General features: G+C 39.8%; 4 protein-coding genes across 4 annotated transcripts; 2 read left to right on the top strand and 2 right to left on the bottom strand.

Annotated features, from left to right (window-relative positions):
- Positions 1-203: 203 nt before the first annotated feature.
- Positions 204-1,332, bottom strand: LOC108871884. The gene is made up of 3 exons (XM_018658905.1): positions 1,308-1,332; positions 864-1,224; positions 204-672 (listed from the first exon to the last, which is right to left on the bottom strand). The coding sequence occupies exons 1-3, from the start codon at positions 1,330-1,332 to the stop codon at positions 204-206; spliced, it is 855 nt and encodes a 284-aa protein (XP_018514421.1).
- A 1,923-nt stretch (positions 1,333-3,255) lies between these two features.
- On the top strand, positions 3,256-5,158 carry LOC103868876. Its single transcript, XM_009146933.1, has 3 exons — positions 3,256-4,029; positions 4,178-4,987; positions 5,075-5,158. The coding sequence occupies exons 1-3, from the start codon at positions 3,256-3,258 to the stop codon at positions 5,156-5,158; spliced, it is 1,668 nt and encodes a 555-aa protein (XP_009145181.1).
- Positions 5,159-7,757: 2,599 nt separating this feature from the next.
- On the bottom strand, positions 7,758-13,082 carry LOC103868875. Its single transcript, XM_009146932.1, has 7 exons — positions 12,201-13,082; positions 11,491-12,102; positions 9,950-10,000; positions 9,515-9,855; positions 9,347-9,410; positions 8,872-9,258; positions 7,758-8,039 (listed from the first exon to the last, which is right to left on the bottom strand). The coding sequence occupies exons 1-7, from the start codon at positions 13,080-13,082 to the stop codon at positions 7,758-7,760; spliced, it is 2,619 nt and encodes an 872-aa protein (XP_009145180.1).
- A 10,919-nt stretch (positions 13,083-24,001) lies between these two features.
- On the top strand, positions 24,002-25,366 carry LOC103868874. The gene has a single exon (XM_009146931.2). It carries the CDS (start codon positions 24,002-24,004, stop codon positions 25,364-25,366), a length of 1,365 nt encoding a protein of 454 aa, XP_009145179.2.
- Positions 25,367-26,004: the final 638 nt, after the last annotated feature.

Here is a 26,004-nt window from a genome sequence, read left to right as displayed (position 1 = left end):
AGAGTAATGCATTAAAACCTAGGTTGTATATTACCAAAGTTGGAAGACATCATACTTATTCAGAATAGGGTTCCAAAAGGAAAATGTATATATGGTCTGGTCCATATCATGTAACCATCAAATAACCAACATCCATTAATGATCAATAAAAATGTAAAAAACATGAAAATGAAAAAGAATAGAGCAACGATGAATAAAGATCTTCATCCTATAGGCCTCTTGCATGTGACCTTGTTGTGCCCTCCTATGCCACATCTGCTGCACTTGTGGGACTGAGATTTAGATCCAGGAACACCAAACTCGCCAACGGATATCTTTCTCTTTGTAGGAGGACGTCCACTTCTCTTTTTGGTAGCTGTAGGTGGGCAAGACAGTTCGTCAATATTTGCTGGATAGGTGGATGTTGACAACTCTCCACCAGGGTGTGTGTTTTCGGCATAGGCTTTAGCCCACGTTTCTGTCAAGTGAGAAGTATCGACGTAACGGTTTTCATCTCTCTTAATATACTTAGCAGCAGCAATTGCATGAATGCAGGGAATCTTGTCAATGTCGAAAACATTACAAGTGGAATGCCGCTTCTCTAAATCAACAACATACTTCATAGTTTCATCCTTCACCTCAAACTCGTTTTGATTAACTTGATACACATTCAGCACCATTGCAGCCCCAAACCTGGATACCAACTTCTGCACAACTTTTGGAGTAACCAGGTGCTTATGTTCCGCAGCCGCTTCGCGTCGCTCAAAAACCAAGTGGTCAGTGTCAATCTGATCGTCTCAAGGAGAGAGATCAGTGGCAACTCACGAGGCAGCTTCAACATAGAATTGAGAGACTCTGCAATGTTGGTAGTCATGATATTGTACCTGTTCGCAGGCGCAAAGCATCTTGCCCACTTCCTAAAATCTGAATCTTCCAAATACTTAGCCAATTCATAACATTTATCCTTTATGTCCTTCAAGATTAACCAGAACTCGTGACACGTGTAGGCATCAGCAGTGCTTTCCACCAGAGGTAGCAAACCAGTCTTCGAATATGTAGGAGTGATGTTGCAGAGCAGATGGATTCTGCAGATTCCATGGTGAGATAAGGGATAAACATCCTCGAGCGCTGAAGCAATGGAGTTACCCCTGTCTGATACAAAAACAAGATCCGAAGCGTCCGGGATCATCTGGCTCAAACCTCTAAAGAACCATTTCCTAGAGGCGCCATTTTCTGCGTCGACCACTGCAAAGGATATAGATGATAATCCCCATCTTGAGCACAAGCTGCCAATAAAATCCCATTGAATTTTCCCGTCAGAAATGTACCATCCACTGCAATAACTTTCCTCATCAATGAGAATCCTGTTATCGATGGACCAAAAGCCACAAATGCATACTTGAACTTTCCAGCAGCATCCACTTGTTGATAAGTTAACAAACCAGGGTTTGTCTCTGTGACTTTGTACAACCACCTAGACAAATTGTAATAGCTGTCTTCAGGAGTCTCTCTAACCAAAAACTGAGCTTCTTCTTTCACTCTCCAAGCTTGTTTGGGAGAACTACATGCTGGGGCCTGTTACTCCGGTCCTTGTAACCTATGGCATGCCTGACTGGATGATGTTTCCAAGTGGACCGTCACCACCGATAACTATTGCTACAACAGCTGACCTAGTCAGTTTAATGAGTCGGAGGCCCCCGCTTAGTGAGATAACACTTCTCGTTACATTTGGAGCTAAGAACGTAGTTGAGTTTCAGTTCCTCTGTCGTTCCGATTTCACCATTGGCTCATCTACCTACGTCGTCGGCGATGGCCAGGATGAAAGGGCTAGAGCGAGATACGAGAGTAAGTGATGGGAAACATTTAGTGTTGTTAAACTACTCTGTGAGTCTATTAAGTGTAATAATGGTTTTTATTTAAATTTTCAGGCTTGGTATTGGGTGAGAGGCTTGTTACAAGTGAGAGGGTGATGAATGAGATATTTGGAGAGCAAGAGATGCTTATCCTCCACCGTGTTGCGCTGGAGATTGGGCATGCTGACCGGGTTCTACGCCCTCAACCATCTACCGGAGTTACACAAGGAATAGAAATCATTCAACTCGATGATGATGATGAAATGGTGGATGTTTCTCAGACTGGTGGGACCGGGAATGGAACCTTAGCAACAACTGAAGGTATGTAATTTGTGTTAGTCGGCTATACTTAATAATGGCGTTTGTTGAGATGTATTGGACGGTTATTTAGTAGAGAAGAAGTGATTAAGAAACATTTAACTAATGGTTTTTGGTGACAACAGGTGTGATCGTTCCTATGGAGGCTCTACCACTTGCACAAATCCCGGCCGCCGAAGCCCCTTCGGTGCTTTGGGATGTTGGGTTGGATTTGTTGGACTATCCCGAGTTCTACAACGCCCAGAGGGATGGTGGCCTTGTATCACAGGACGCAGCTTTCTGGAATGAGCTGATAGATGATAATTATCAGTCTATGGAAGGTCTTTTCCTCCTCCCCAACACCAAGGAGACCGACGTAGGTGTGACTCTGAACCAGTCGTTGGTTGGTGGCGGTGTAAGCTCTGATTTTGGGAATAAAGATGTTGTTGCTTTGCATGAGACAGCAGGGGAATATTTTGGATTTCAAGGGTTGAAGTTTGTGTGTGTTTGCAAGACGGCATCTTGTAGTCATAAAGGGAAGGTGTTTAGGGGGTTCGAAGTATTTTGTTGGTTGGTCAAAATATTGTCAAAGTTTGTATTAAGAATGACAATTTTCATGGATTTGGTCCATGTATGTAATGAAGTATTGTCTTATTAAACTTCAAATGATCTCCGTTGAGTGATTCTTATTGTGAAAACATGTTAATGATTTTCCCACTTTAATATCCAAATCAGTAAACAACTTGTTTAATGCAATCAAAAGAAATGGGTTGAATATAGTTTGTTAACTACAGTATTGTAAGATAGTTGGACGGACAATATGAATGTTAACCCTTGTGGGCTGGATTGGAGTCCAATAGGAATATAACCGGGTTAACTATAGTACTACATATACTGCCTTCGTTTGAAACCGGTTAAATTACTTAGATTAACATGACTAAATTTTATTGACCGGCTATGACCAATTATATTATCAACTTAGACCGATTTCTTATCTTGTTTTTACAGTTACACAATTTGCATCTGTAACTAATAGTTTGTGTCTTTACTAAATCAGGTGAAATGGGTGATTATGGAGCTGAGCTAGAAGTTGGGATGATGTTCAGGAACCGTGCAGCATATAGCAATGGTTGCTATAGCTAAAACGTTTTGCTACCGTAGCGCCAAGTCAGATCCTAGCATGATGATACTGAAATGCATTAGCTCAACTTGCCAATGGCGTGTGTATGCGACCAAGTTAAAAGATTCAGAGGTTTTTGAGGTGAGGAAACTTGTAAGCGTTCATACATGTTCTATAGCAGAGCGTGGTGGATACCAAGGGCAAGCGACTTCAGCTGTCATTGGAGAGCTGATGAAATCTAAATTTGCTGGAAACGGTATCGGACCTAGGCCGAGGGAAATTAAAATGATGATGCGGGGTGACCATGACGTCTCCATTTCATACTGGAAAGCGTGGAAGTCAAGGGAATTGGCTGTGGATAATGGCCACGGAACGTGTAATGCTTCTTACATAAAGCTCTCGGTGTATCTCAATAATCTGGTATTAGAAAATCCTGGATCTTTAGCCAACTTACACACTGAACAAACCGAGGCAGGGGGCCACCGGTTCAAATATATGTTCCTCGCCTTAGGAGCATCAGTAGAAGGATATAAGGCGATGAGGAAGGTGGTGGTCGTTGATGGGACTCATTTGAAAGGAAGGTATGCAGGATGTCTGCTGACGGCATCAGCACAAGATGGGAACTACCAAATATTTTCCTTGGCCTTCGCCATTGTTGATAGCGAGAATGACATGTTGTGGGAGTGGTTTTTCGAAAACCAATCAGCATTTGTGCCTAATGAGCCCCGATTGGTCGTCGTATCTGACAGGCATCCCTCCATCTACAAAAGGATTAGCAAGGTTAGTAACTTTTGTATTGAAATAATGTTTTTGGTTTAACCGCCCATAAATAGTTTTAGTCTTCTTGTAACTATAGTTGGCTGGCTAAATACTGTAATGTATATTTAACCAATCCAGTAACCTGGCAAAATAAACTATTTCGTGTCAGGTTTATCCAAGTGCAGGCCACTGCGTTTGTGTGCTCCATCTGAAGAGAAACATCAGGTCCAATTTTCGTGAAAGGCATTTGGAATACCTAGTCGCGAAGGCAGCAAGGGCTTATAAGTTGAATGATTTCTACGTTACATTCAACGAGATTAAAGCGATGGATCCAAAGTGTGCAGCATACCTAATCGAGATTGGATTTCAGCACTGGGCACGATCCCATTTCCCTGGAAACCATTACAATGTTTTGACTAGCAACTTCACTGAGTCTTGGAATTCCGTTTTGAGCAAGGCGAGAGAATTTCCAATTTTCCAGTTGATCGATTTCATCAGGGAGAAGCTAATGACTTGGTTTGCAAAGAGACGAGATTCTGCTAGCAAAAGCGGTGGACCTATCACCCCACGCATTGAAGGAATCCTGACTAACAACTTCGAGATGACCGGAGGATATGAGGTTGTCGACATAGCTGAGAAGGAGTACGAGGTACGCAACAAGACTGGGGGAAGCTTCCATGTAAACCTCACCGCACGGACTTGCAGCTGTTTTGAGTTTCAGATGCTAGCTATTCCATGCTCTGACGTCATTGCTGCTGCACTCAAAGCGAAGATGAATGTGGAGGAGCTGGTTATTGATGAATACAAGCCAGATTCCCTCAAGCGTGCCTATGAAGGAATTATACTTCCCGAATCAGCCGCACCGGTGGAGGTAGGAATGCCTTCTATTGTGACCGACCTCCAGTTGGGTCCACCTGCAATACGACGTCCCCCGGGGAGGCCTAAGAAGCAGAGATACTTTTCAAGAGGCGAAAAACGTGTAAGTCTTTTGTTGCATCTTTTTTAATCAACACTGGGTTGCGTTGTGATGTTGCTATTTACAGTGCATTTGTTCAAATGTAATCAGGTGAAGTGTGTACGCAGAAGGATCAAATGCGGGAGGTGCAAAGGCATTGGACACAACAAGGCCACTTGCAAGAACCCAATATGAGATAAGCAGCAGGTGTAAGAATCTAGGAGAGAACTTATAGCGATGGGGAGAAGTGTACTGGATGGTTGGAGGTTGAAGATGGTGTTATAAATTATTACTTATGGTTAATATTCTCGATGCTTAACTACCATTACACCATCTTGGGTATGTAGGGGATTTGGGAAAACGCTTTGTTGTGATAAATAATTTGTTCTCTTCACTTTTTAGCATTTCAATTACCTCGTTAACATTTTGATTGTCCTTATATAACATTTCTGGACAGGGTTAACATAGTTCGCACATCAACTGTAAACCCAAACCCTGTATAGACCCTAAACCCTATAACCTATAACATACTCAAACAACTATAAACCCTTAACTATCAACTCTAAACTCTAAACCCTAAAACCTATAACATACTCAAACAACTATAATCCGTCAACCCTAAACCCTAAACCCCAAACTTTATACCCTAAACCCTAAAACCTAAACCCGAATACAGAAAAAGTAAACCTTACACCCTAAACCATCGCTATCTTAATATTAGGCTAAATTCATCTTATAATAACATGTCGTTACGCTTGGAGGGACAATATCTTCCGTAGCCTGCTAATCAAGATCGTACCCGGAAAGCTTACAAGATTAGCGCAGTAATGGTAAAATAACCCTAAACACTGTATAGACCCTAAACCCTAAGCTTTACTTAAAAACGAAAACCCGGTATAGACCCTAAACCCTAAAACCTAAAACATACCTAAACAACCCTAAACCCTAAATCTTAAACCTTAAACCCTAGACCCAAAACCCTAAACCCCAAACCTCAAACCATAAACCCTAAACCCTAAAACCTAAACCCAAATACAGAAAAAGTAAACCTTACATCCTAAACCATCGCTATCTTAATATTAGGCTAACTTCATCTTATAATAACATATCGTTAGACTTGGAGGGACAATCGCTTCCGTAGCCTGCTAATCAAGATCGTACCCAGCAAGCTTACAAGTTTAGTGCAGTAATGGTATTACTAGACAGTAAACGTAGTTACACGGTGCACCTAAGTTATTACCAGACTTTTGTAGAAAACCAAAACCTTGTATAGACCCTAAAGCCTAAAACCTATAACATACTTAAACAACCGTAGACCCTAAACCCTTAACCCTAAACCGTGAACCCTAATCCCTAAACCCTAAACCCAAAACTATTAACCCTAAACCCTAAACCCAAAAGTAAACCCTACACCCCCTAAACCATCGCTATCTTAATATTATGTAAACTCATCTTATACTAACATGTCGTTAGGCTTGGAGGGACAATAGCTTATGTCGCCTGCTAATCAAGAACGTAGCCGGCAAGCTTACAAGTTTAGCATAGTAATGGCAAAATAACCGTAAACCCTGTGTAGACGCTGAACCCTAAGCTTTATTAAAAAACGAAAACAAGCTTTACTAAAAAACGAAAAAACCCTTATAGACCCTAAACCCTAATCCATTTATATACTTAAACAACCCTAAACCCTAAACCCTTAACCCAAATCCCTAAACCATAAACCCTAAACCATGAACCGTAAACCCAAACCCTAAACCATAAACCCTAAACCCTAAACCCTGAACCGTAAACCCTAAACCCTGAACCATAAACCATATACCCTAAACCCTAAACCCGAAACCCATATCCCTAAACCATAAACCCTAAACCTTGAACCGTAAACCCTAAACCATAAACCCTAAACCCTAAAATCTTAACCCTAAACCCCGAACCATATACCCTAAACCCTACACCCAAAACTGTAAACACTAAACCCTAAACCCTAAACTCGAAACTCTTAACCCTAAACCCTAAACTCAAAAGTAAACCCTACACCCTAAACCATCGCTATCTTAATATTTTGCTAAATTCATCTTATACTAACATGTCGTTAGGCTTGGAGGGACAATAGCTTCTGTAGCCTGCTAATCAAGAACGTAGCCGGCAAACTTACAAGTTTAGCGCGGTAAAATAACTGTAAACCCTGTATAGACCCTAAACCCTAAGCTTTACTAAAAAACGAAAACCCCGTATATACCCTAAACCCTAACCCTATAACATACTTAAACAACCCTAAACCCTAAACCATAAACCCTAAATCCAAAGCCGTTAACCCTAAACATATACCCTAAACCCTAAATCCTAATCCAAAACCCTGATCCCTAAACAATAAACTCTTACCCCTTTATTAGTCACCTAATAACCCTAAACCCTAAACCGTAACCAATAAATCATAATCCGTAAACAGTTAGAAGGGTAACTAGATTAACCATAATTCGGATTTGCTGATCAAATAATTGTGTAGCCTGCTACTAGAGGGATTGGACAGGATTGTTAATACTTTACCGCAATCATGGTATTAGTAGAGATTAGAGATTGATGGTCAGCTAAACATAAGAAATGGAGATATTATTTAAATTATCGATTTACTAAATTTGTTACCGGCTAAATAAGTCATACGATATTTGGTCCATACAGAACAGGGTCTTTATATTACATTAAAAACATGGGGTGACAACAAAGGCGAAGCAATTCATGCCTTCTTCATACGGATCTAACATTACTTTCGAAGTTTGGAAGAAAAGGCTGCAACCACTTAAACAATCTCCGTAATATCTTTTTTAATATCTACAAGTTGTTCCTTGATTTCAACCAGTTCATTCTCCACTACCGAATGCTTAACCGCCAGTGATTCTATCTCCTCCAGCAAGGCTTTGTCGGCCCACTTGAACACGTGATTCTCCCCAAAAACTACCTCGCATCTGTAGAACCGCCGGCCAGGGTTCTCCTTCGTCTTCGATGTAAGTACCACTGTCGCAGCTCCACACGGACACCTCCGAGGAATGCCAGGTCCGACTTCCATGGAGAAATCCAAAACCTGTCGATGTAACCTTTCCGACGGTCTTATGGACAAAATCACAATTGTTTTAGAGATGCATTAGACTTTATCGGTATAGAGAAAATGTATATATAAACGGAAGGCAGTCATGGAATTTACCTTTAACGAGGATCTATGGTCTCCTCCAACACTTGCCGGCAGGAAACGGAGGTGTGAGGTACTCGGCGGACATATTACAACGGAGGTATGTTGTGGTTTATATAGTCCAAAATAACCCTAATTGCACAGTAAAATTGTGGGGGACTAGGCCTTTAATGGGTTTAGAATGTGTAATTTGTTGGGCCATTTCTATTCAATTATTTGACGTGGTTTGGCCTTTGGACTCTCCATATGATTTTTGTGTGAAGTCAATATTAATATTGGCTGGTTAAACGAAAAACAACTACTTCAAGCCGAGTAAAATGGAAACTAAATTGCTCACAACTTAATCTAAGTGGAATAAAAAAAACAGTAGATATAAACTACAAACATTCAAGAAACATTCGGTTATCATATTATAAGAGGAAAGGAAGACAAGGGTTGTAGTTTTTTCGGAATCATAAGTAGAACATAAATGGAGTACATCACAGGGCACCGACTGTTGACTCGTATAGGGTCACCACCAGCCTCTCCCCTGGCTGTTGAGAACGTCTGGGGTTATGCATTTGCAAGCATTGACCCCCCCCCCCCCCCCCCCCCGCCCCAAAGCATGAGCTTGGATAAGAAGCACAAATGTGAGTCCAGAGTCTGTTACAGCAGTTTGCTAAGGTGTGGTCCGGGGCCTTTCTATTCTCATTGCTTTACCGTCTCTCGTGCCAACTTCCCTTCCAACCTGCTTCAGAAGATATGGAAACAAGGAAGCTATTGGCCTTACGTCTTTAGTCATCATGTAGTCTGACCGGAGAGCGGTGTTGCAGTCCAAGACAGTTACGGTCCAGCTACTGCAATCTACACAAACGGTAACCCAGTACTTTTTATCCACAAAGAACGGGGAATAGAAACGAACAGCATCGGCGTAAGACGGGAGCTGCAAAAACATGTCAACAATGTCTGGGGTGAACTTGAAGCCATCTTTTCTTGACAGCTTTGAGAACTTAGTGTACAATTTGGTGAAGTGCGACAGGAACTTCGTGTCCATAAAAACAACAATGGGGATTTGCTTCAGAGATGATCGCGACACAAACAATGCACTTGTGTGGAAGATAAGGACGTCCAAGACCTGTTTCCAGAAGATTAATGGAACATATTATAATGGTAGACATGTTAAAGCTGGGAGACTTTCTATCATGAAGAGGCCAAAAACATACCTGAGGCGACAGTTGGGTTGCCCTCTCAACTACCTCGTAAAGCTGGTTGCTTGTAATAATCCCCCTATCAGTTGTTAAATCACTATTCAACAAAGTAAAGGGAAAGCTGTTAGCCAGCTAATAACAAGTCAAACCTAATTTGAAAGTAACTCAGAATTAGCAACTTACAAAGGCGTCTTCAGCTTGTCCATAAGAGCGGCAAACTTGGCGGAGTAATCAATGGTACCTCCCTTATAGATCGCATCTGTAACCGCCTTTCTTGCACGGTGCAAAAAGCCTTTATCACATTCTTTCTCACCCATAAGGGACTTCGTTGGTACCTTCTGGCGCTTGCTTTTCCTACACGCAGGTGGAGCTTCCTCCGCAGATGCTTCATCGTCATCTTCATCAACCCCTTCGTGGTCAGCGTCGACGGTGACATTGGCTTCTTTAGGCCGCTCCACACGTGTCTCCTGCGTCAGGCCAAGCGAGAAGGTTGGGTTTGGAAACAACAAAGCAGGATCAAGAGCCTGCATTGTTTAAAACAGTCGTGATGTGGAGATAAAATCAGAAAAGATGGAGTTGTGGAGTGATGGAAAATAGATAAGTTTCAAGGTTACTTACCGAGTCCACTTGTGTATCAGATGGTTGGGGCGTGATACCACTCAAATTACCCTAAGGAGTGTTACTCTCATCAAAAGAGGTTCAGATGTAGTACTTAGGGATCGAATCCACAAGGAGCTAGGGAACAATTAAATCTAGTGTTTATTAATTCTAAGGGTTGTAAATGTTTAAATGAAATAGCAATAGTAACAAGCGAGTAAATAATAAATGTAACTTGGTTGGAAATGATATTAGATGCAGGGCCACTGTTCAGGTGTTGGAGATTATAATACCTATAGATGCCTAATTGTTGAATGTATGATATATTAGAGCTCATTCGCTTAACTCAGTGATCAGCTGTCGCATGTACCACTGGTTAACAAACTAGATCTCGTGTCTCAACGGTTAGTATGTCGACGACGAGAGAGTGTCGATCGATGGTCTATTAAGACGTCGACCGATACACCTTTGCCAACGTCGATCGATTATCAGTTGAGGACATCGATCGACGGATTCTAGCCAGGCCTATGCGCGAGTATGAAATGCGCTACTAAGATACTAAATTGGCGGTTAGCCCTCTCTAGCAGTCCTAATATGATAGATAGATGTCAGGATGGGATAACAAGGTTGCTTGAGTATGCAATCCTATGATCAAGTTCTAGTTAGCAAGGCTAAAACAAGCAATGAATACAAATCTATCATGAATATCACAACAAGGCAGATCTATAGTTTGGGGCTAATCCCACAAACCTATCTGAACCCTGGATCTAATAGTTGAACTACTCAGACATAGCAAAGCAATTCATAACAATAAAGGAATAGAAACTCATAGTATAGATGAAAAGAAATGAAAACAAGGAGTTCCAATCACAAGTGATCTTCTCTCCCAAATGAAACTTGTAACAAAACTAGGTCTAGAAAAAGCTCTTCTGCCGTCAAAACACTTAGGCTGTATATATTCTACTAGGTTAAAAACTCGTCAGGGTATTTTGGTAATTTGGCTTGGCCTTGGTTTTTAAGTCTGCTGAATCCAAAATGTCGCGTGTCTGGTGTCTCGACATCGATCGATGGTACTTGTGTACATCGATCGATATTAATCTTCATCTGTCGAGGTATCTCCTGATATCGATCGTCAGCACTGATGCGCATCGATCGATTGTTCTTCCTCTCGTCGACCTCTACGTGGTCAGCTCGGGTGAAATGTCTTTTAAGCTCCAAAATGCTCCAAAGTCATAGCTTTACTCCGAAATGCACCTGAACCTGAAAACATACCTAGAAGAGTAGAAAACATAGATATATATATATAGTAAAATACTTATATACCATGGATAAAAATGGGTCAAATCCAAGGTATATCAAGGCGCTACATGCTCTTTTTGAGCACATTCTGGTGCTAAATGAGCGGTCTCGAAGGAAGGTCGGACACTTTTGTTTGTCACACCACCCACCGCCGTGCTAGCATCCAAACCGTTTTGACCACCCTAAAATAAAATTAATTTTAGCTGCATTGTAAGTGTGTTAATCGGTTAAACTATATTATAGACGTTTAACTATAAACTTACACCAGCATCAGATTGGGTTGATCGGTTTGCGAAGTTGATAGCATCAGAAATTATTGTAGGGACATCTGGGACTGTTTGAGTGCCGACATGAACCACGTTGGGTTGATTGTTGGCCATCTGCGGAGGAGATACAGACACTGTCGCCTCTAAGTTACGAATGTCAGCAGATAGAGTTGCGATTTGGTGGACTCTATCCTGCACACTGCAAAACACCTCGTTGATATTTGCAAGGATAGTCTCCGTGAAGGCATTAGCTGATTCTTGAATCGATGATACGTCGCCATGTAGGAGCTGGAAGTCGTCCTTCATCTTTTCAGAGACTATAGAGGCCAACAGATCAATGTCTACGCCGTCGAGTCTGTGAGAGGAGGTACCTGCCTTCGTTTTGACTGTCTTGCGGCCAACCAATTCTGCTTTTGCCTCTTCCCGCATCCTGTGGACCTCCTGCTTTGTTGTCCCACCCACAAAGCAGTGCGAGTTGAAACCAAACCGCTGGTCTATCAGATTCAACATATTAGAGACGGCAGCATCGTCTTCGTCGTCTGTCCATTCGTACTCTGGTGGAACGTTTGTCTCACCGTTCGCATCTAACATGACAGACTGAATTAATGCCTGCATTTCACCAAACATTATGACATTACATTTTGTTAGATGCAGTGAAATTAACAGCTACAAAATTGTTAATATGCTCTCGATATATAAATGGATACCTTCTCTGCAGCATCTGTGTCGCGGGCATGCCCAGGGCTTATGCCTTTTCTACCCAGTTTGTCACTCTCATTGGTATCATCGTCGTCAGAGCCAGAGGAACCTCCTTCATGCACCACTTCGGTGAGCGCAGGTACACATTCGACGATGACAAGTTGCAGAGCAAGTACAAATCCCTTAAGAGCAATTGTGTTCTGGGATAGGGAAACTTCCTTTCTCTCCTTTATGCTGGACATCAACATGTCGAATGAGACCCTCCCCCATGGATACGCTAAGATTGCATCCAGATCTTTGATTTTCTCAGCGCATTCTTTCGAGATCCGCGGTGCATGTGTCGTCGGGAGTATAACGGCGGCCAGCAAGGAGAGGTATGTGTATTTCAACCTGATGTCTTTGTCAACAATCGTTTTCTGCTCCAGCATCCGGAGGACAGATGAGACGGGTACCTCTTTCAATGATCCAAATAGCTCACCCCAGTATGGTTTCTTAGTCATGAAGTTCTTCGATTTCTTTTTGCTTTTTTTCGGGAATTTTCTGCAGTTTAGACCCGTGACCAGAGCGAATTTTCGAATTGAAAACCTAATTGGTTTTCCAGCGAAGAGGAACCACGCCTCGTGCTTCTTAGCGACCTTGAGTTGTCTGGATATAATATATCGGCCAAACCTCCAGGAAAAACTAGGTTTGTCGGCGATCTCAAGCAATTTTCCGAATGGCGAAACCCTAATGTGTTCAACCTCGTCAGGATCAAGAACAGCGATGATTTGTCTGATTGCGCCTGCCTTGTGATACGGAGTCACCCTAACGCCGGCGGGTTCTTCTCCGACGGCGAAAATCCTTTCCGGGAGAACACATGGGGGTCGTCGCGCTATGTCGTTCTCCTCCATATATTGGTTCGGTGAGAGGATAAAATTTTCTGATTTTGGGATGGGAGAATGAGGGAAGAGAAAAATCGGAAATTTCGAATTTTCGAGTGACGATGACTTTCGAATAACCACCGGTCACCGATACGCAACCTCTGACAAATAGATTCGGAGGATAGCAGACCTCTCCGTATCTTCAACGAAGATTTGGTCCAGTTCTCTGTCTTGTTCAAACGTTTATGTAGTAGGAGTAGTAGAGTAAAACGACACCATGAACAGTTGCCTCTATTCGCGCCGTTGGTGTATTGCAAATATGGGGAAAGTCCGTTGGTAGAGCTCCTAATTTCTCAAAAAATAATTATAAGAAAAATAATTAAAATTAATTTTAAAACCAAACACGAAATAATAATTTAAAAAAATTAAACTTATGGCATGGTTATTATTTCTTGCATTCTAATGATCACCAAATACTTCATCGAATTTTATAACCACCAAATATTTCATCGAATTTTATAACATACACGAAATGTTTGTTCCAAGACGTGGATTTCTGAATTCATCAAACACATATTGTAAAAAAAACTTTTAATAATCCCAACGATTTTTAACGTGCTCCCAATTCAAATCTGTTTCAAAGTGATCACCAGCTTCTTGACAATATATATATGAACTATATGCTGGTGATTAAGAAAAATTTGAAAAATCATCAAAAAAAGGGCATTTCTCATGAAAGACACTACACCAAAATAGCACATAAAAAGAAAATGACCAAAATAGATTTCATTAAAGAGGTAAAAATCGTTTTTACCCTCCCTTTATAGATATATAAATATAAATAGTTATTTAAAAATAATAGATTAAAAATAAAAAAATATAATTATTTTTGTGTAATATATTTTTTTTAATTCTGGCACTTTATAATTTTATTTTCCGTGTTTTGAAAGTTACTTTGAAATTAAAAATTGTTTTAAAAATATATATATATTTTTTAAAGTTAAATTACTTATTTATTTTTTAAATCTTAAACCCCACCCCAAAACCCTATCCCTCAAATCTAAAAATTAAGTCTAGATTAGTTAACCTTATGGATACAAATTTTTATTTACCTCTTTAATGAAATATTTTTGATCATTTAACACTTATGTCATCCTAAAAGTTTCCCAAAAATAAAGCTATAGAAAAAAACATAATAATATAACAAAACCACTTACGTTGGTTTTGAAAATCATAAACCACCGGTCATGAATGCAACACCAAAGATGGAATCAGCATCAAACCTGGATGACAACTCGAGACACGCAGGACTCCGGAGCGGCTACTATTGGAGGTGGATTTCATCCCACTCCAAAACCGGTTCAAGGATCCAGCCCAATAGCCCAAGACTCATTAAGAAGATAATAAACCCAAGAAGAGCGAAGCTCCATCCCAAGCTCGGTAAGAAGTGAATGCGACCTGATTAGTAAACTCCACCATAAAGAAGATCGGAGCATTAAAAGTGATATTATTGGCACTGGATACACACAGAGAATCACAATGCCGTTATGATTGTCCTTTGAACAGCTATAAAAAGGGGGGGGGGGGACAAAGGAGAATCAAAAGGGGGATTGAAGCTTCATATATCAAAAATATACTGATTTTGAACTGAAATACATCTGTATTCACAAATTCTTTATTCATCATCATTGTATCAACATGGAGTATCAATAAACAAAACACTTCTGCACCTTCAAATAATTCACAATTAGTCTTTTTACTCATTTCTTGTTTGGCATATTAGGCTAAACCCTAACCATAATTTATGAGTGGATCATGTTGTTCATCAGCACACAACCTAGATCATCTCCTCATATAGCTGGACCATGATGCTTGAGATAACGACATGACCCGAAGACCACTAAAACAACCATCCACATCTCAAATATCAAACATCAAATCTATCGGAAAATATTTGTAACACAAGATGAAGCACGAGGCACAAGACCCTCTCACAGCACCGATGGCAGAACTCGACTGCCGTGGAGAGTGATTTAAGGAGATGGTATCTTCAAGAAGAGAGAAAAGATGAGAGAGATAATATGTTGAAAACACGAATTTACCCTTTGTCATTTAGTTCAAAGATAAGCAATATATATGGTCAAAATCATGCGCCATAAAAAAATCAAATCATTCCAAGATAGCTCGCGTTACCGGAAAGTAGGAGAATATCTTTGAACTTGACCAAATCCTAAGATCCTAGAGGCTTGAGCAAAAGAATAATTATTTCATACAGACAAGACTAGATTTCTATTGGGAACCTTCCATGCATGTTCAACAGTCATATAAGCATCTTGACTATTACAACAAAAAGTATCACTCCACATCATTTTCTAATGGCCACAGATACCTTGTCAAGAACATGAATTCATTTCATGTCTTTATTCACTAGCACACACACACGAGTTCAGTATAGGACTAATACATTGTCCATTGTGCGATACCCAGTTACACCAATTCTCAGAACCTTCATCAATTCTAAATCATTTTTTTTTCACTTCTCTAACACTCCATAGCATGTCAGTTCAGTCTACTGCTTCCAATCCAACATCATTCTCTTCAACAGTCACAACGCACATCCTTAAGGTAATTAAGATTTGTTGTAAGTTCTTGTACATCTTTGCTGGTTGTCGCATCTCTTTTCCTTCTACTTAAGGCGTATGTAACATGATTAGCTTTTCCTAGGTGGTATTTTATATTCAAATTTATAATCTGCATTTTCCTCAATCCATCTTCATTGTCTTACATTTAAACCACCGTGAATGAATACATACTTCAAACTCTTATGGTCTGTAAATATCTTAACTTTTTCTCCATATAGGTAACAACATCATATTTTTAAATCAAAACCCACTTATGCCAGCTCTAAGTCATGAGTAGGGTAGTTAACCTTGTGTTTTCGTACCTGTCTCGAGGCATAACTGATTACTTTATCTTCTTGCATGAGCAGACATCCTAATCTACTTCATGATGCATCAGTGTAAACCACATACGGTCTTCCCCTTTGGAATACCACAGCTGGAGTTTGAGTCAATACTCCTTCAACTTCTTAAAGCTCTCCCCATACTGTTTCGACCATTCAAACGCTACTCATTTCCCATTAGTAGATTCATCGGTTTAGACATGATAGAAAATCCTTTTACAAACTTTTGATAGTAGCCAGCCAACCCGAGAAAACTATGCACCTCTGTGGTACTCTTAGGCAAAGGCCAATTAGTAATTGATGTGGCCTTTTTCGGGATCCACAACTACTCCCTCTCCCGTAACCACATGACCCAATAATCCTATATTTATTTTCCAAAACTACACTTCTCAACTTAGCAAATAACTGATGTTCACATAACTTATTCATCGCCACACACAGATGCCACTCGCGCTCCCCTTTAGTCCTTGAGTAAACCAGAATATCATCGATGAACACAATTAGACACTTATCCAAATACTCCCAAAACACGTTGTTCATCAGTTTCATAAAGGTTTTTGGCGTATTAGCTAACCCAAAACGCATAATTACTGTGGGAACCAAAATTCACATCGTCGATTTTAATGAATAAGTATGGAGGAAAACCAAAAAAACCCAATTTTTCCTGAAGGTCTGAATTCTTTGCGTAATCACTTTTAGAACGTAAAAAGATAGATAGCAAGATAAAAATAAATAGTCGCTCGGAGGCGTTTTATTAATGAAATAGTATGAATACTTGACTTCTCCGAGAGAAGTAGAGATATGCTAACTAAACAAAAGCAGAACAGAAAGGCGGCAAAACGTCCTAAGCTTTGCCTTGCTAGTCTAACCACCTAAGTTCTAAGTTCCTTAAGCTAGCAGGAGTTCTCTAAGTCTAAATTCTTGGCCCCTTTTTCTTCTACTCGAGCTCTCTTTATATAGTTGTTTTAGTTTGGTGGCCCATTTACTCCTTTGCCTTTGGGCCCAAGTTTATCTCTTTTGGGAATATTCCATTTTTCATCGATCTTTGTAGTTATCCTCGAATCTTGATATTTATCTTCGGAAACTTAACGTTTATCTTACTTCCGCGAGTTAGGATAAACCGTCGTAACTCCCATTGGGCTCGGGTCCCTTCAAAATCGTAGATTGGCCTCTAGACACGTTTAGATCCTCTCGGGCCGTTTTTAGGCGTTCGGGCTTTTCTATGATTTTCTCGATTTTAGTCGTAAAACTTCGAGAGTAACTCCGATCGAGACGAAACGAGAGGTATATGATCCAAAAGTCGGATATCACAACTATACGGAGGATACGAGAGTCGAAACGAGTCGGACTGGCCGGGATTGGATTGTCCTCGCCTAGGGCGAGGTGAACCGGGCACAGATCGTCCTCGCCCGTGGGCGACATGACCGCGGTGCTGGTCGTCCTCGCCCATGGGCGAGGTGACCATGGTGCTGGTCGTCCTCGCCCATGGACGAGGTGACCTTGGTGATGGTCGTCCTCGCCCATGGGCGAGGTGACCGTGGTGCTGGTCGTCCTCGCCCATGGGCGAGGTGACCTTGGTGATGGTTGCCTCGCCCATGGGCGAGGTGACCGTGGTGCTGGTCGTCCTCGCCCATGGGCGAGGTGACCTTGGTGATGGTTGTCCTCGCCCATGGGCGAGGCGGACAAGTGAGAACGGTCCAGTTCTCGGGTCTTGACCTGTTTCTTTTCGTACCGACCTTTCCGGAGACCCTCGTCCATAAGTATTTGTATTCTTCCGATCTTTTTTTCGAGAAGTCTTTCGTTAAGAACTTGCTAAAATGATAATCTTAGCCGTTGATTTCGAGATAACCGTTTTTGACCCCAAAAATTACACTCATAGTGTCCATAACGAGTCTGAAATCCGTATTTCTCACATCTTCCTCCGTTACAGATATTTGATGATAGCTCCCTGAAGTTGGTCTAACAGCTCGTTAATACGTGGTAATGGGTACTTGTTCTTAAATGTGACTTTATTCAATCCCCGATAGTCAATGCAAATTCTAAAACTTCTGTAAGGCCCCGACCCAGCTTCCTAAGCCGCGGTCGATACCTCAAGTTGCTCGGTCCATACACTGACCGAACCTATCAAAATTTCGCGCTTTATTATAATGTCGCCCATAAGGTGAGGCTAACTTAGACCTTAGCTTAAGACTACCTTAGTCATTCCTTAGCTTAGATCATTTCAACTTATGCACAGCGGAATATTATCTACTTAACCATTGGTCTAAAACCAATATAATACTTGTCTGGTCAAATCACCTCAGCTAATGTTTAGTATACTCAACTACCAGCTAGCTCCAAGGTTGATCCTGAACCCAAATCAAGTCATAAAAATCTGAGGTTCCATTCTCCTAACCATTCTATCTAGATCTATGCAACATTGCTAGATCATACCTTTGCCACATCCACGGAGCTTGTTAGCTGATTGTCCCAGCTGACTTAGTTGTTTAGCTAGCTCATCCAGCTAGTTGAGCTTAACCACTTCACTTGAGGTTCCATCTACTCTCTTCCAGCTGATAGAGCTGCGAGGTAGCTTCGACCAGCTCCCTGTCTACTCGTACAGTTCTCTTATACCTGCATAAACTCTTTCCTTTGGTACTTAGTCATTAAGCCAACCATCCCCACAGACCAAGTACCCTTGGGGAGTCTTCAGCTACAAAAATGACCTCAAGCAAACATGCTCCAAAAATTAATTAAAATTCATGAAAAATCCTGATAAATCCCCACTAAGATATTCTCATAATCACAATCCAATGAATCGACCCAGTCCATATGGATTCCGATCATGATCAGTCCAACCGGTTGAAAGTTGACATCATCAAATCAATTCCTAAAAATTAATTAAAATATGTCAATAATTATTATAAATCCCCAAAGTAGGTTTCCCATCATCAGAATCCGACCCAGAGGTCCAGATCATGTGAAACCCGACTTTGGTCAGTCCGGCCGATGGCCAAGGACTATCACCTCCTGAACCGGCCAAGGCCATGGTTCAGTGCCTCCATGTCTAAACAACATAGCATTGGATTATTAATGCCCATCAGATCCTGAGTCAAACAACCAACCACCCCCACATGACTCAGAACTGATGAGTCAAACAACCAACCACCCCCATGTGTCTCCTCCATGAGTCGGATCATTGATTCACACCATGATCAGAACCAACACACACCATGATCCACCATGGATCACTATCCAATGAGTGGCCTCTAACTTCCATTCCACATGGATGAGTTAGATCAACTAAGATCTACCCTTCTCTCAGGGTCCTGGATCCTTAGTTTACATCACAACATATGGTCTTCAAGGGGCGTGCCATACTTGTCCTTAGCCGCACCACAAGAGACAGAAATACAAACTAGAAAGTAATCATAAAGATGTTACCTTATACTTGATGGTTGTTGATCTTGTGTCCTCCTTTACCAGGAACGACTATACCCCTCTTGAACACGCCTCTATCAATCCTTATCATATACTTTCAGTGATGATATGATCCATTCAAGGGTCGTGTCTCTCTTCCCTTGAATTCCAATTGAAACCAGTTTCCACATTGCATCCACCTTTGAGGCTGTTCATGCCATTGAGAGTGAAGTCCGGCCTTCTCCCTTCTCTCCTGGTTATTTGCGTGTTTTCCCAAGACACAGAGGAAGCCTAGGACGTGTTCATCCATCATCAAACACCACCCAAGAGTCGTGCATCACTTCCCTCTTCAGTGCCCATGAAACTGCCTTTCTGCACACATATGCCTTCAAGGCTGTCTCAACCATTTGAAGTCCATTCCGGCCCTCCATCTCCTCTCCTGGCTACTTGCGTGTATTTTATGGATGTAGATGAAGCCTATGGTGTGGCAAACAATAATCAAAACTCATCAAAGGGTCATTCATAACTTCCCCATTGATTGCCCTCCAAAACAGACTATTTGTTGCCTTTGAATGCCTCTTGGTATTGGATTGTTGAATCCGACCATCTCTTTGTTTTTCTCTTTTTTTTTTGTTTCAGGGTGTGGGAAGAAGTCATGGCGTGCCTGCAAAGACACGGACTAGCTTTCCTTTCATAGAAGAAGGATTGGTTACTTCTTAACCATTGCATCCCTTTGGTATTAATTGTCCATTGATTTAATCAATGGACCAGATCACACCCATTTGCCTATGGCGGTTACCAGACGTCCCTGGCAGTCCTAACTGCTCCTAGACACATCACACACAAGCCCAGGCTGGTTGCCCAAGCCCCTGGTCCGATCCCAAGTGCCCACTGGACCCGACCCAATGGTCCGAGCTTCCAACACTCCATCTAGCTAAGTTGAGCTGATCCCCAGATGTCCCATCTGACTGAGCTAGTATTCTAGCTGCTGGAGCTGACCTACACTTCAGTGAGCTACACCGAGCTGCACTACACTTCACCTAGCTGGTCGAGCTTGCTTACCGCATCGCCCAGCTGTTATACACTGCATCCAGCTTGCTTCCTTTATCTTCTTCAATCCTTCAAAGTTTCTTGGTCTATTTACAGACCTAGACTTAGTTTTCCCATGATCCATTCTGATCATTCACTTCATCGAGCTTCACCCGGACCTCGTCCAGCTACCGGCTCGCTTTTCCAGCTCCTTTGAGCTTGCCTCTGCCTTATTTTGGTTAAGTTCCAGCTATCTGATTCTCTTAATCACGTTTTAGACCATGACACGCTTGTCTTTAGGTCGTATGACCAGGCTGGTGTGTCTCCTCGCACTATGTTCCATCCAGACGATCCTATCTAGAATCGGGAATGCTACAACTTCCATCATTTTTCTTTACAAAAAAAAGAACTGGTGTTCCCCATGGCGAACTACTAGGTCGGATGAATCCCTTGTCTTTTAAATCCTTTAACTTATTTTTTAACTCCGCCATCTCTGCATAAGCTAAGAGATATGGCGTTTTAGACATTGGAGCAACCCTGGATCTATCACAATGGTGAAAGCATCTCCTCTCGTTAGTGGGGCTTTTTAATATTTCAAAAAACGTTCTTGTATTCTGCTACAATTAGAGTAATGTCTAATTTTTCATCTACTTCACTACCCTCCATTGATTTTGTCGCAAGGTAATCTTCGTTTACCTTTCCTAACAACCCTTCTGCTTGAATCATCGAGATGATAGTGACTCTACTATGACATTTAATTTCATCGTAACCTAATCTTCTTTCTTGAATGCGTAAATACCTTAAAAATTTGACACTTCTTACTAATCAACATGATGAAGTCTCCGCAAAAAAAAAATTCAAACTTATTTAGAACGTTTCAAGAGTACTCTAACCTCTCCCCTTTCTATTATGACCCTCAGGTTAGAACTGGAGTGGTCTTTAATCTAGGTTCTGATACCAAATTGTAATGCCATCCTCAAATCTCTAATATTGTGCCATAACTTGAACCACAAGAAACACCTACATACGCTAAAAAGGAAAAAGGGAAAGAGGGGAATAAGACAAAGATGGTCATGTTCGCCAACATGAATATCAACACTACTAACCAATCTGCAAGTGAAAATACTAGTCCTAGAACATGCATGACTATTAACATAAACAAACATATCCCGTCATTCATATCAACACTCATATTTATTAAACACATTAACACTTTACATCTCATAACCATTCCCAAATAATAATAATAATAATAATAATAATAATAATAATAATAATAATAATAATAATAATAATAATAATATGACACCTGGACTGGCCATCACCTTACACAATTATTTGATACACAAAATAGTAATTATAATAATAAAAATTAAAATATTGTAAAAAAAAATTTAAATAATCCCAACGATTTTTAACGTGCTCCCAAGTCAAATCTATTTCAAATTGATCATTAAGCATATTGACAATATATATGAATTATATACTGGTGATTAAGAAAATTTGAAAAATCATCTCAAAATAAAAGGCAATTTTCTTGAAAGACACTGATTCACGAAAATAACACATAAGATAAAAAAATGATCAAAAGAAATTTCATTATTGGATAAAAGATGCTTTACCCTTATTTTATAGATATATAAATATAAACAATTATTTAATAAAAATACATAAATACATAAATAAATAAAAAATATTTTTTTGAATAATACGTTTTTGAATTCAATTTTATAATTTTATTTTCCGATTTTTTTTTCAAATGAAAATATTTTGAAATCTAAAAATTGTTTTGAAAAATATGTTAAATTTTTATTTTAAATTTATATATTTATTTTTTTTTTTTAATCTTAAACCTCATTCTATAACTGTATCCCTCAAATTTAAACTTTAAGTATAAATTAGTTGATCATAGGAATATAGACGTTTATTTACATGTTTATTGAAACATTCTGATCACTTTAACCCTTATGTGTTATATTTATATTAAAACATTTTTAATGTTATCTTAAAGACTTCTCAAAAATAAAGCTACAAAAAAAAAATCATAATCTCAATATAACAAAACTCTTGGCTTTCTTCTTGTATGGAAGCCATGATCTCGGAAAACTAGATTAGGAGTAATGTAAACTAGAGCTTGATCCGCACGTTCGTGCGGATTTGGTTTTATCTTTTTAAATTTTTAGTGAGATTTTTATACATAGAGGTTATTTAAATATTTTTATGTTCATACAAACTTATCCCAACCCAAATGAATCCAAATCGAATCATGTCCAAAAATTTATAATACCTAAACATAGTTTAATTTTAAAATCCAAAACCAGATACCCGTAAAAGATGATCTGTATCCGAACATATACTTAAATGTCAATGTCTAACTGATTATGTAAACAAAGAAAAACAATTTTGTTAACCGGTTTGAATTTTGTCACTAATAGAGCAATTTCATTAAACACGTGAAATTATTATGGTTAATACGTAAAATAAATAACATGAAATTTTTATGGTAAATGCAATTAATAATTTAGTTTGGAAGAGTGAAAAAATGTAAAAGATGTAATAAAATACTTAAATGAAAATAATAAATGAACTGGTTAGAATTAGTAAAAAAATGAAAATGTGTAAAAATCCACTTAAAAAGACAAGTATTATTTTGTACTTCAGTTTTAATTGAGTGGATTAATTAAACTTGTATGATATAATATAGAGAAGTGTCGATGAACATAAATAATTTCATTGATTAACATTTCATTGCTTTGTTTGTGCATGTTTAATTAGCTACGAGTGGGGAAGAAAATAAATCGGAAAATGTAACAGATTTATGGTTTAATCTTTTAGCTATGCGTGAAGATGAAAATGATTTGGACAATATAGAAGATTAATGGTTTGATAAATTTTCATGCGTAGACGTTGGCAAGCCAATAAAAATGTTGCATTGATTGTATTTGATTTCTAGAGATTCATTTAATTGCCGAGTAAGTTGGATCAATTTACGAAATCTTTATTATTAAAAGAGAAAAAGACAGAATACTTAAATATATGTTCATTAATTATCTCAATGACATTCTAATGTAAACAAATCGATAATTAAGGGATATTTTATTTTTGTACTCCTGTTTTTAATAGATTAGATGTATATTGTAAAAAAAATATAACATTGCCAAAAAAGAAAAGAGATTAGTTTGTATGATTAGTTAGGATATATCTAAGTCTTTTTTGGATCAAAATCGAATTCAAAGTTTTTTTTTTGTTTTATCCAATCACAGTAAGACTCGGAGTCAATCTTTCTAGTTTTTCTTTCTCTAGAGAATATCCTCTCTAGAGCTTTGGACCCTCTTTCTTGGTTTCTTCAACAAGAAAGAGCTTTGATTCCACGCTCACCATAAAAAATTCTTGATCTTGTTCTTTCATCTTCCTGTTCTTTCACCTTCCTCTTCCTTACCTATCTCATCATGACCTATGAAATGGATAAAGTTCTAATGACCCTTTCTCTTAAAGATGACGATGAAGCCCCCTACAATCTTCCAGATCTCCCACAATATTTCGCTACTGAAAGGAATGCATGCAGTCTGATCGGTCGCATCCTCAACCCGGAGTTTCAAATGTTGCGAATCTCATCCTGGATATGCCGAGAAAGTGGCAGAAAGTTAATCGAGTTACAGGAATTGCTCTTACCAAAGAGCGTTTCCAGTTCATCTTCTTGCATGCACACGATCTTCAAGATGTCCTTGACAAAGGCATGCAAACTTTCAACGACTGGGGATTGGCAATAGAAAGATGGGTCGAGAAGCCTCCACCGGGATATCTTCAGTATGTCTCGATCTGGGTCAAAATTAGCAACATCCCTGTAAACCATTACACTAAACCGGCTATTACAGATCTTGGAGGTCTGATCGGGCATGTCGAGCTTGTAGCGTTTGACCCTGAAAAATCTCAAAGACAAGACTATGTTCGAGTAAAGATAAGGATCGAAGTTACCAAACCTCTCAAGAAATCAAGAGTTCTAAACCTCTCGGGTGGTGATCAAACTACAATCTATTTTTTCTATGAAAAAGTACAGAAGAGATGTACTTACTTCCAAATACTCACGCATGCAAAAGAGAGATGTCCTCTTCTGGTCAATCTTCACAACAGACAAGTAACGCAGATTAGCAGTAACCATCTTTCTCAATCTTCAAAAAGTGATCCGATATTGTCTGAAGGAGATCCTCTGTTTGGAGTTTTACAAGAAGATCAAGTAGGTATCAATCCTATCTCTGGATGTCCCCGCATTGCTCCAGAGATCTTACAAAAAATGCGCAACTATCTGTTAGCCTCAAGCAATGAAGAAAAACATGTCAGAGAACATAGAGTGATATTCTCTGTCAAGGAAGCAGAAAAAGATCCTATCTCTCAAAAGGCGATGCTCCAGCTTACTCCTCCACTGCTGTTTACTACAAATTTAAAAAAAGGAAAAGGAGTGGTCTTTAACTTTGATAAAGCATCTGTTTCATCTCAAGTCTCTACCCTCAACCCCCAAGCTCCAAAGCTTATAGCATCAGCGATCTCTGCAGGTCATACACTGGTTAACTCCATGACCAATGTATTTTGTAGACTCTCTTTGCCGACCTGTCAAGCTTCTTCTAGTCAGATATCAGAGCTATCACCAGTCATGTTCTCAAGCCCCTCTCAGATTAAAAAAAAAACCAAGAGAAAGCCGGGGAGATACAAGAGAATCCCAAAGGACCAGAAGAAAGCGTCAAAGGCCTCAGTGAAGCAACCTCAAACTCTTATTGAAGGGGGCTCCAACAAGAAGCGCAAGGCAGGAAATGACTTAGACGACGATTTCTCATCAGCAAAGAAGAAAATGCATTTGGCAGATGTATCCAAAGCCGCTCCGAGCAATGCATCATTGATGGTCCCGCATGAGGGACCGTCCAAAGCTTAAATGAGCATCCTTAGTTGGAACTGCCGGGGTTTGGGAGATCCTCATGGCCTGACAGTTCAATGCCTCACAGAATTGCGACGTACGTACTTTCATGAGGTTCTCTTTCTGATGGAAACAATGAATCCTAGGAATTATCTAGTAGATATGCAATGCTGGCTAGATTATGACCATGTATACACTGTCGACCCGGTAAATACTTGGGGGGGGTCTTGCTTTTTTTTGGAAGAACAGTGTGGGTGTACACATTTTGTATGCTGACAAGAATATCCTGGATGTAAAAATCATATATGAAGATAAATGTTTCTATGTCTCTTGTGTTTATGGCAATCCTAATATTCGTCTGTGTCATCTTGTTTGGGAACGTTTAATTCGATTCAGTCTAACCAGAAGTAGCAGCTGGTGTATGTTTGGTGATTTCAATGAAATTTTAAATAACTCTGAGAAGGTTGGAGGGCCTAGAAGAAGTGATTCTACATTTCAAGAGTTCTCAAACATGTTAGATATTTGTGGAATGATAGAATTACCAAGCTCTGGGAACGGTTTTACTTGGAGTGGCAAGAGAGGTAACTTATGGATCCATAGTAAACTTGATAGAGCATTTGGTAACCAAAAATGGTTTGATCATTTCCATGCTTCAA

This window comes from Brassica rapa, chromosome A05 (genome assembly GCF_000309985.2).
Source record: "Brassica rapa cultivar Chiifu-401-42 chromosome A05, CAAS_Brap_v3.01, whole genome shotgun sequence".
Lineage (NCBI taxonomy): Eukaryota > Viridiplantae > Streptophyta > Magnoliopsida > Brassicales > Brassicaceae > Brassica > Brassica rapa.
This window is presented reverse-complemented; position numbering and strand designations above follow the sequence as displayed.

Coding starts and splice junctions, on each gene's coding strand:
- LOC103868874 (XM_009146931.2), top strand. CDS start 24,002: ATGCAGTCTGATCGGTCGCATCCTCAACCCGGAGTTTCAAATGTTGCG.
- LOC108871884 (XM_018658905.1), bottom strand. CDS start 1,332: ATGAGGAAAGTTATTGCAGTGGATG. Junction 1,225..1,307: donor GAAAGTTATTGCAGTGGATG/GTACATTTCTGA, acceptor TATCCTTTGCAG/TGGTCGACGCAGAAAATGGC. Junction 673..863: donor TGCTTTGCGCCTGCGAACAG/GTACAATATCAT, acceptor GTTGGTATCCAG/GTTTGGGGCTGCAATGGTGC.
- LOC103868876 (XM_009146933.1), top strand. CDS start 3,256: ATGGTTGCTATAGCTAAAACGTTTTGCTACCGTAGCGCCAAGTCAGAT. Junction 4,030..4,177: donor TCTACAAAAGGATTAGCAAG/GTTAGTAACTTT, acceptor ATTTCGTGTCAG/GTTTATCCAAGTGCAGGCCA. Junction 4,988..5,074: donor TTTCAAGAGGCGAAAAACGT/GTAAGTCTTTTG, acceptor AAATGTAATCAG/GTGAAGTGTGTACGCAGAAG.
- LOC103868875 (XM_009146932.1), bottom strand. CDS start 13,082: ATGGAGGAGAACGACATAGCGCGACGACCCCCATGTGTTCTCCCGGAA. Junction 10,001..11,490: donor CAACCCAATCTGATGCTGGT/GTAAGTTTATAG, acceptor AACACTCCTTAG/GGTAATTTGAGTGGTATCAC. Junction 8,040..8,871: donor TTCCATATCTTCTGAAGCAG/GTTGGAAGGGAA, acceptor TTACATCGACAG/GTTTTGGATTTCTCCATGGA.